Below are 10846 nucleotides of genomic sequence, written 5' to 3' on the forward strand. Positions count from 1 at the left end.
CTAGTTCCTATCCATCCCTCTGGTCCAACGTTTCGCAGAGGGATTCAAAACCAATCTTTTCATTTCTTACTTTCAGTTTTAGCCAACTCCATGTTCTGCTGTTTGCCTGCAGGATGGCTCTCTCTGTGAAATAAGTCGTGTTGTGTCTTAAGACCATGTGAGCCGCCATCACCTTTGATTTGGAGATGGAGATGTTGCTTGTTGGTGGACATGCCATCTGTCCATCCAGCTGCTTGTCCCCCAGCTCCAGCTTTATGTCCACCTCCTCGTAAATTTCTGGTGGAATAAGCTCGATGCCCTGCAAAATTCTCCTGATATTACTAATCTCTACAACACTGCATTTAACAAAAATATTCAATACAAAAATAGTATCCAACCTGAAACTAACTTCACTGCAAAAATACTCAATACAAAAATAGTTTCCAACCTGAAACTAACTTCGCTGCGTCAGCTAAAAGCATTTTTACACACAAGCTGGAAAATAACTAATTTAATGTTAGAATAAAGACTGCTAGCCAGGTGAAAACACCTCGTTTAGTTTTTATCCAGGGTGGAATAATTTGACCTGCAATCTAGCCCCGCGTTTAGACGGGAATCGAACCTGGGACTCTTCTTCCGGCGGGGTTTCAAAATTCTCCTCCAACAAGGGATTTTCCTCGGCGGGCTCCGTGACGGACTCCTCCTGCAGACCGAAGGAGAAAAAAACACCCAAACCGTTAACTGCATAGACAAACAATTCCTAATAAAAAAAAATAAAAAGGTTCTACTGAAAAACATGAAATTAACAGCTCCGATGTTTTAGGATCGACTGTTAAGCTAGACGCTAGCTCTTCGGCTAATCCGTTAGCCTACATTCCTAACGATTTCCAGGAATTAGACGGTTCCACTACATTTATTTTCTTCTCAAACATACGAATAATGAAGTGATAAAACACACACCAGCTCCACAGCTCCGTAACAATCAGAGTTTACTTTTATTTCCGACATGACTGTCTTCAGTTAGTGGAATGACCTCGGCAGGTAAGATGGTTTTATAAACGTCACCTGTCAAGGTAACTTTATCAGAAGAGGAACTTCCGGTCAGGACCTTCAGAAGAAAAGTTTTCTTGCTTTTTTTTTTTTTTTTTTTTTTTTTTTCTTTTACCCCCGCCAAAAAACTTTGCCACTTTTTGCCACTTTTTATATCTATTGTCCAATTTCAGACATATTTCTAGGAAAAAGTAATATTTCCAAGTTTCTGTAATGCATTAAATTAACTTTCAAACTTCTGAATTTATTGGAAAAAATGAGTAAAAACAAAACTAGAAACACGACAATTAAATAAAACACAACTAATAATTTTTCCAGATGGTAAAAATATATAGTATATATACAAATACATATAAGTTAGTAAAATAAAAACAAACAAATAAATAGCATCAGGCCAGAAGTGGATAGTCATAAATTTGTGGCCACAGGTATGGAGTAAGGTTGTAACAATACATTGATCTATATCGATTGATCATGCTGTCAATGAACCAATGACATAAATCCAAAACGTCAAAATTGATAAACTTACTAATTATCAAACACATTTTTATTTTGAAAAAAAAAATTGCATCTATAGTTTCTGTCTTTCCTGTCTACTACTAGTCTGCTTTCATAATAAGGACAAATTATTTTCTTTAAATTATTTTAAATAACTGAGCTTAGGGCTAAAACGTTAAATGGTTTGGTTGCTTTTGAGGATTCTGATATGAAAGGAAATGTTCCATTTCCTGTGATATCATTTCACATCAATCATCAGAATCCAAATCAAATCCAATCGGATTGTGATGTTTATATATATATATATATATATATATATATATATATATATATATATATATAGGACGAGATATCCAGTCTACCCACTGGAACCAGAAGCCGGTGTCCATCTTCACCTCTGTTGCCTGGTCTGATGCTGAACCATTGTCGTATGCGGTGGTGAGCAACAGTCTGGACCACAACATAAAGGCTGTGGCAACGTTCCTGGGAAGAGTTGTCCAGAACATCTGGCAGAAACATCCCCACATGAGGCAGCTCCACATATTTAGTGACAGAGCTGCCTCCCAGTTAAAAACTAATATAGGGTTTTTTGTCATCAAATTTCCAGGACCAGTCCCCCAAACTCCACACTGAGTGGCATTTTTTGTGCAACTAGTCATGGGAGGGGAGCAGTGGACAGTGCCTGCACAGCTGTGCCAAGCCGACAGGAAATTGTCCACACTGTAAGTGTAAGGCGTAAGTGGCTAAACCTGCCATCGAAGAGGCCAGAAACCTCCCACCTGTCCCGTCTGAGAAGAACATCTGCAAACATTTTGTGAAATTTGTCTCCTTATCAGTTTCACAATAAAGTCTAGCAGGCAGATTGTTTGGTCACCTAAATGTGCCAAAAGAGGACAAGGCCTGGATCAGTTTTCATCAGACTGTCGGACAAATCAGTCCTCACATGGACAACAGAGGGAGATACCGCTTCTCTGAACCAGTCCAGCCTCAGTTAAACTGGACTTGCATAAAATATCTGAAGTGTTTGTGGTAATAAAACAGTTTTTTTGCTTTTTACTTGAATCTGCTTTATGTCATCCAGATTTCTATGAATTTTAGTTTTTCTTGAAAAATATGACAACATAAAAACCAGATTATGTTCTAGACAAATAAACAACCATGTGTTGCTTTCAAGACACACTGAACAAAACTGTGACGGTAATTTTACCAAATGTGGGGGGGGGGGCATTACTTCCTGTACTTTCTCTTTGAACAACAAACAAATAGTATTTCCTAAAGTAAAGTAGCCTTTACTACCAGAGTAGTTTGACCATTTAAATAGGCTACAAGGTGAAAACATGTGGTTAAAGCTCTATTTTAGGACAATGTCTTTTGTCTACTTCAGACGTGTAACATCCATAACAGCACGTGTTTGTAATTCTGCGTAAAAACAAGATTTTCTTGTTTTTTATGTTAAGGAACCCCCCAATAACAGTGTAGCATCATTAACATGTATGTCTCCTGTCTCAGCAGGTCTCCCTGGCCGGGAGTAGCAGTTCCTGTTGTCTGTTGTCTTTCTGTCCTCTTCCCCCCACACAGCAGAGGCAGATGGCTGCCTGTCCTTGAGCCGGGTTCTGCCGGAGGTTTCCTTCCTGTTAAAAGGGAGTTTTTTCCTTCCCACTGTCGCCAGTGTGCTTGCTCAGGATGGGAGATTGAGTTGGACTCAACTCAATCTGTTGGTTTCCTTATATAGTATGTTATGAAATGGCTTTTTATTATGTTTTCTTCTCTGTCTGTAAAGCGTCTTGAGATGGCATTGCCGTGATTTAACCCTATATTAATAAAGTTGAATTGAATTGAATCAAATTTCTTAAGTGTGTTTCTTGGGAACCTCCAACCCTTCTCTACAAAATGATATTAAACATGTCATTATAAAGAAAAACTCAGTTTTCATCATTTGTTTTGTGAGTGTGAAAAACGTGTCCATTTGTGTAACGTCCATAACACTGAATAATTTATCATGTTTCTCAAAACCCAATAGATCAAATAATTTCAAATTGCAGAATTATCTTTGTCCCAATAAGTGTCACTAAAATATGTAAATTAAATTTTCTAATTCAAAGTTTAATTTTTCATTTTCCATCTGAACGTAACTTCCATAACGCTGGACTTGTTTCTGATGAGCATCTGGTCGGCTGACCTGAGGAGGGATTAATGGCTGCAGACGGTCAGACAGTAGAACAGCGGTAGAGGACATCAGCCTGCCTGCAGAAGCCAGCAAAGCGCTTCTCCATGGACCCCAGACCCCCGGGACCCCCATCAGAGGTCCAGCTAACCAGTTCAGAAACAGCTTCTGTCTCAGAGCGCGTTCACACCGGTGTTACTTGTTTGTTTAACCTAAAATGTGCAAAAACCTGCACATGTGAGCTTCATTTGACTTCGTCTACAACAAGTTTACAGCGTCTCAGTGTTCAAGTTTTATTTACCCATCAGAAACAAACAAATCAATACAAACTTGAGGCCTTGCTAAGTGGGTCTGGCTAATTCCTGGACAAAGTGGGTCGCAACAATCCAAACAAGATTTCAAAGAGGTTCAAAGTCTTTCTTGTCAGAAACAAAAACTGAACTTTCAACATAAAGTTTTAACAAAAGCAACAAAAAGTTCAGACATATTAAACTAAAAGTAAACAACAGTATGAAGAAGAAGGCGCCGTTTCAAATCACTACAAGACACGAGCAACGTTGGTTTGTAAGAAGTAAGAATTTCTGAATGAATATTGAACATAAAGAGACTATTTGGGGAGTTGTGATAAAGCTGTTTGTCATATTCATATAAACATGAATTATTTTGTAAAACAGTGTTTTGGTTTGTAGGACATGCATTTACACACAGCTGAGACATGAGATCTGAATGTCATTTAAGGAGAATTTCTGCACATAATTTAAGTAAAATGTTAGTTTTTGCAATAAGTTTCTGTCGTTTCTTCTTAACATCCTGATGACTGAGAAAGGTTGATCGTCTGTCAGTGACTGCAGGTTTATGAGACATAATTATTGATCTTTTGTTGGGATTTCTGCTGCAGCAGCTCAGCATGTGGACTGTAAAAGTTTCTGCATGGAGAGTTTGTGTATTGAGAGGAAGCATGCAGTAAATGAGCTGCAGACTGAGGAGGATCAGCGATGTGACGGACGTGTGAGATGGAAGTAACTTGGTAATGAGATGTTTGGAGGCTGAGAAGTGGAAACCAGCCGGAGATTTCTCACATCTAATTAAAGGTGCCATTAGTCCACGTGTGGATTCTGGCCGTGGGGGTTTGAAACAGCGTAAACGTGGTCCTTTTTCACCCTGCAGAGCCTGAACGAGCCGGTCTGGAGGCCCTTCCATGCATCCCACCAACACCATTTCAACGTGCAGGAAGGACAAAAACCCTCGCTGCCCTTCAGCTGCATGTCAAGCAGCTGGATCTCTGTGTAATAAGCCAATAACTTTATCGTTCCAACCTTCACACCTGGATGAGGTCAAATACACACTCCTGCATGAGGAACGTATTTATATTTACTCGTATCATCCCACCTTAGAGACATTCAGAAGGAAAGTTTTGTTAAATCAGTGGAAAAAATGGCAGAAAACATCAAACTTTACTTCCAGCTGCTCATTTTTCTTTCAGATTTTTCATTCATGTTACATACATACATGTACATACATGTTTAATTTATTAAATTATGTATAAATTTATAGTAATAGTTTGAGTATTTCATTAATATAAGATGTGAATTCACTACTTTACAGTAAAATGATCCTGGCTGTATAAAATACTACAGTAACGTACTCTGATGCAGTTTCTACCTGCACAGATGAGGCAGGACATTTAGACGGGCAGATCGACACATCCAGCTTTACTGTAGGTCTGATTTCTGAACAGCTGGGATGTTTGATCATTAATCTGATCAATCATCTTCAAAACTAACTCAGTTTAACTTTATTTATAAAACACTTTAACGCGACGACAGCGGCAACAAAGTTCAGAACAAAGAAGTAAAACATTAAAGATAAAATGCAGTGAAGTCAGAATAACAGCAGCAAATATGGAAAAAAACAATCAAAATGTTAAAAAATGTTTTTAACCAACTAACTAACTAACTAACTAACTAACTAACTTACTAACTAACTAAATCAAGATGTTTCATGAAATTTCCTCCCAGAAAACATCTGGAAAATTCTGCAATTTAAATAAAGCTGAATATTTTCTTATTTTATGTATTTAAAGTATTTTATTCTACATATAACAGTGTATTTATACTTTATAGTACATTTTTATAATTTATTGATCTATCAGACACGTGCACGTGCACTGCCGTTGACAGATCACAGTGTCAGAATAAAATCCTGCAACTTTTGCTCCCAGCTGTCTGAAGTGGAAACTTTCCCAGTTATTCCAGAAGCACATGCGTGTAAATCTGCACACGCGTGCAGAAATCCTGGCCTGCTGTCTCCTTTCAAACCAAAACCTTCAGATTGGTTCAGTTTCCTCCCCTGCAGGCTGATGAAGAGGATAGAGATGATGAAGACCAACAAGCAGATAGAAACCGTCTGATGGGATGAATGGATCTGTGATCAATCAGGTGAAAGTGGGGTCATGTGACCGAGAAGCAGCACGTGTGATTTCATCATCATCGTCATCATCATCATCATGTGATCAGTTTGCATCTTTAACAGCAGCTTTCAGTGACATTAATCAATAATCAATCAGCCATTTGTTTGAAAAATAAAGGATCAATTCCACGTCAGGACGATGCTTCCATGTTGAAGCTTCTTCTGCCTGAAATGTTTTTTATGATTCATTCTGAGATCAGTCAGGAGAAAGATAATCATCCTAATCGATTATTAGTTTGTCCAAGTTTCTGGTTTTATTTAATATTTAGTCAATAATTTGCATTAATGTGTGACAAACTGCTGCAGCTTCAACATGTCCAGGAGGGAAGAATCTCTATTTCAGATGTTTTCAGCAACATGTCGAGTTTTCAGGAGAATAAACGACTTTTAATTGTTTCATAGAAAGAAGAGAAACAAACTCTGAAATAACAACAAAAAACAATGAAAAAGAAAAGTTAGATGAAATTTAATGAAAACAAAACAAGAAAAATTGAGTTAGAAATAGAAAATTAAACAGATAAAAAAGAAATGAACACGTTTTATGAATATTTCAGATGTAAGCAGGAACTCTTGCCTTCATGAAGGATTTCCACCTCCTGGTTCTGGACCAGGCTCGCGCCTGTCGTTGATTTAATATTTGATATTTAATATAAAACCAGCAGCACGTGCTGCAGCTCGCGGACTGCAGCGTTTCTCAGGTTGCGTTCAGGAACCATGTGCTTGTAGAGGAATTCTCCCTTCCACCAGCAGGTGGCGCAGTCTGACCACAAACCTGCTGCACGTGCGCCACAGAAAACTTCAACTGAGGTATTATTTCATCATTACCTAAAATATCTAGAAATAAAAGATATCAGTGTGTTTTTGTTGTTTTTTTTTATTTATTTATTTTTTTTTATAAAGTTTATGTTTTTTCTTTTGATCCTGGAAGAATAAAAACATGAATGAAAAATCCCGCCATAAGAACATTAAGCAATGACCCCCCCCCCCCCCTTTTTTTTCCAGTTTTTTTTTTTTAAATTCTTTATTTATCCCCCTTTTATTTTTATTTCTTTTATTTCTTTATATTTTAAAGCCTGGTTGCATGTTTTGGATGTTGTCAGTAGAATCTGATGATACTACTGTTGTTTCTGTTGCCTAAAATAAATGAGTGACTGGTGACTCATCAGCATTTCATCAGTTTCACATCAAACTTCAGTAAAATATGTATTTAATGTTTCTCAGCTTCTTTCTAGCCTTTTATTTCACTTTGACTCTAAAATAACCAAAGTTTTCTGACTGAAACCTGCTGCAGGTCTCATGTCCAGCAGATTCCCATGGTTCAGAAAGTTATTCTGCAGCAGAAAAACTTGATCATTTTTTATTTTTAATAACCAGTTGTTGAAGGAAAAAAGCTCCAGAATCAGAAAGTAAAGCTGTCAGATTGTCCATCCATCATGTCTCTCCAGTTTAACATAAAGTCATCAGGAAAAGAGAGAAAAGCAGCTCGTTTAGAAGAAAGACCCCCCCCAACAAGTTTCCATGTAATCAGACAGCAGTGTGGTGAAACTCCTGTTCCGTTTCTGTAGAAGCTTGAAGTCCCACAGAGGAGCTGATTAACAGCCCGAAACTGGCATTAACCCCCCCCCCCCCCCCCCCCCCCCCCCCCACACACACACACACACACTCACACACTAATCAGGAACCTCGATAGACCTTCATTATGCAGATCAGGTCTCTGGGACTCCCCCCCCACTCTGGTCCTGCAGGGACATGTCCCGCGTGGTTTCTGTGCTGCAGTGGCGCCACGTCGCCGCTGGGGGGGGGGGGCTCTGGTGTCCCAGACCAGCTGCAGGAGCTCCGCATGAGGAGGACTCTGCGGTGCATTCACGCAGATATATTACTCTGTTGTTGTTGTTGTTGTTGTGTCCCGGAATGCGCGTGCGCCCTGCAAGCCGTGCCAGGCTCCAGGAAACGCTTCTTATCCCCTGACCCGGGCTATTTTTAGCCCGCATGAGGCCTCTGGGAGCTGCAGGAGCTGAAGCTTCCAGAAAGAGAAGGAAACACTCTGAGAAGCTGAACTTGTGTTTATAAAAACATTTGTACATTTTCTGTTTGCACTTCTGGTTTTGGGACAACTGCGGTTCCACAGCTGGAGCCTCCTGTGCACGCGGGGCTCGCGCTCTGCCACGGGTCACCTGCTCCAGCCCCCCCAGGTCCTGCAGGAGCAGAGACGTCTCATGTCTGTCCGTTTGGGTTGAGTCTGTGCGGGGCTGGGATGCGGGTTTGCTGCGGGGGGGGGGGGGGGGGGGGGGGGGTCTGGAAATTCCTCCACTCAGAGGAGAAAACAGAGAAAAACTCCCGGTAAACAAACGTGTGGAGGAGCAGGAGGAGGAGGAGGAGGAGGAGGAGGGAAAGAACGCGGGGGATTCTCCGAAACCTCCCACGTGGGACCCAAACTAACGGCTGCCTCTTCAGCCAATAGCCGCGCAGAACGGAAACTCCTTTGATAGCGGTGGACCAATCAGGGCGCGGAGGTCTGGGCGCGAGGCCGCCCATCGAGGAGCCGATTATAAAGCACGCGAGTTTCGGCTTCCACAGTCAGACAGCTTCTCTCTCTCAGACACGGACTTTTCCCGCTGCTCCCCGGACCCTGAAGGGATCTTACCCCGTTCTGGATTACCCCGGTCTGGACTCTATCTGTGGACTTTACCGACACCGAGCTCGCGCTGTGGATATTTCCTTCTTATCCTGGATTTTTGTGGAATATTTCCCTGACTTCAGCATGACTCTGGAGGAGCTTGTTGGATCCAGCAGCACCGATAAAAAGTAAGTTCTGCTGCGTAATGACGCGCGGTCTCCAAGCCGGTGTGGCGCTCCAGGAGGCGGCTTTTAACCCGGCGCTCGCGCCGCCGGTCCGGACCCCTTTCTAACCCGCTTTGTGTCCCTGCAGGATGGAGACGGTGAGCCAGGCTCTGGAGGAGCTGCTGGTCGCGGCTCAGAGGCAGGACTGTCTCACGGTGGGGGTCTACGAGTCCGCCAAACTCATGAATGTGTAAGTAGTTGTGTTTTTTCCACGCTGGAACCTGAACGCACCATGCGCGTGCTGCTGAACAGCTGAGTCTGACCGGGTCTGTCTGTCCTTGCAGAGATCCAGACAGCGTGGTCCTCTGCGTGCTGGCCACTGATGAGGAGGATGAAGATGACATCGCGCTGCAGATCCACTTCACCCTCCTGCAGGCTTTCTGCTGCGACAACGACATGAACATCCTGCGCGTGTCCGGCATGCGCAGGCTCGCCGAGCTGCTGGGGGAGGACACGGAGGACAGCAACGGCAACGAGCCGCGCGACCTGCACTGCATCCTGGTCACTGTAAGTCCTCCTCTTCTTCCTCCTCCTCTTCCTCTGACATGAACCGAACCTGGAGGTCTGACCCGCTGTCCCCCCACAGAACCCCCCCGTGCAGCCGCTGCAGTGCCAGGCCCTGCAGGACGTGGGCAGCTTCTGCGAGGAGAGCCGCTGCAGGAACCAGTGGGTCCCCTGCCTGGAGCTGCAGGACCGCTGAGTCCGACCCGGGCCGAGCCGAACCGAGCCAGACCGCCGTGGAGCGGTGAGATGTTGATGAGCTGAGCCTGTCCTCGCGCACAAGAGGAGTCATGGCGTGGGAGAGGACGGAGTCTTCCCGGTGCTCGACCCGGTCCTGGGAGCAGGAGAGGTCCCGGACGTGCTGCTCCTGCAAGCCGGACCGGACCGGACCGGACCCTGCAGGTTGTGGATCTGCAGAGGGAGAAGCTGCCACGAGGTGACAGCAGCTGGATGTCACGTGATGCATGAACTAAGGAGCTGCACGTGAAGCCCTGGACTGAGCCGCAGGTGCTCTGCTCACCTGTGCGCGCGCACGCGCAAATGGACTGTCATTGTTTCTGTTACACACTGACGTCACGTGCCTGTTTTTATTTAAGTGATCAGATTAATATATGAGTGGAAAGAAAAACATGTTGACTTTATCTGAATAAATTATTGAGTAAAAGGAGAACTTTCTGAGTGCTTTGTGTGCGTGTGTGCGTGTGTGTGCGTGTGTGCGTGTGCGTGTGTGTGGACTGGAACTGAGACTGTAAAGAGACCAGAGCACCAACAGCCGATGACTTTCTGTCATTATGTCTCGGATCATCTTTACCGGGATGTTTTTGTAAATCGGACTTTTTATCCACATGATCTTTTTCTGACAGTTCAGAAAACTTTCATGTTTGGAAGCAAATCAGATAAAATTCTTCCACAGTGAGCTCAGTCTGCAGGAATTTCATTCCTGGAGAAAGTCACATGGAAGAGAAAAACATTTAGTTGTGGTATCAGACTAAGGTGGTGTGTGTGTGTGTGTGTGTGTGTGTGTGTGCAGCATGGTGTGTGTGTGTGTGACATCATGTGGGTCACGGTTACCCAGCAGTCAGATGGAGGTAAATTACAACATAAACACGTGATCTTAGAAACGCAGCAGCGGCGGTTCTAGACCAGCGGTGGGGGTGGGGGGGGGGGGGTCCAGCTGCTTTGTTGCAGAGACACATGAGACAACAGAAGTGACGGTCCTGCGGTGGACCGAGCCGTCCAGGGTGTACCTGCCTCTCGTCCAGACTGCTGGGATCGGCTCCAGCTTCCCCGCAACCCTGAACTGGAACAAATGGTTTGGATGATGAATGAATGAAAACAGAACTT

The 10846-nt window shown here is 43.2% G+C and overlaps 1 protein-coding gene across 1 annotated transcript; it reads left to right on the forward strand.

Moving 5' to 3' along the window:
* Positions 1–8767: 8767 nt before the first annotated feature.
* LOC306759631 (growth arrest and DNA damage-inducible protein GADD45 beta-like) lies at positions 8768–10128 on the forward strand. Its single transcript, XM_079245327.1, has 4 exons — positions 8768–8965; positions 9090–9191; positions 9286–9508; positions 9588–10128. Exons 1-4 carry the CDS (start codon positions 8922–8924, stop codon positions 9699–9701), a joined length of 483 nt encoding a protein of 160 aa, XP_079101453.1. The 5' UTR covers positions 8768–8921; the 3' UTR covers positions 9702–10128.
* The last annotated feature ends 718 nt before the right edge of the window (positions 10129–10846 follow it).

Source organism: Telmatherina bonti (assembly GCF_933228915.1).
Source record: "Telmatherina bonti genome assembly, chromosome: 8".
NCBI classification, from domain to species: domain Eukaryota; kingdom Metazoa; phylum Chordata; class Actinopteri; order Atheriniformes; family Telmatherinidae; genus Telmatherina; species Telmatherina bonti.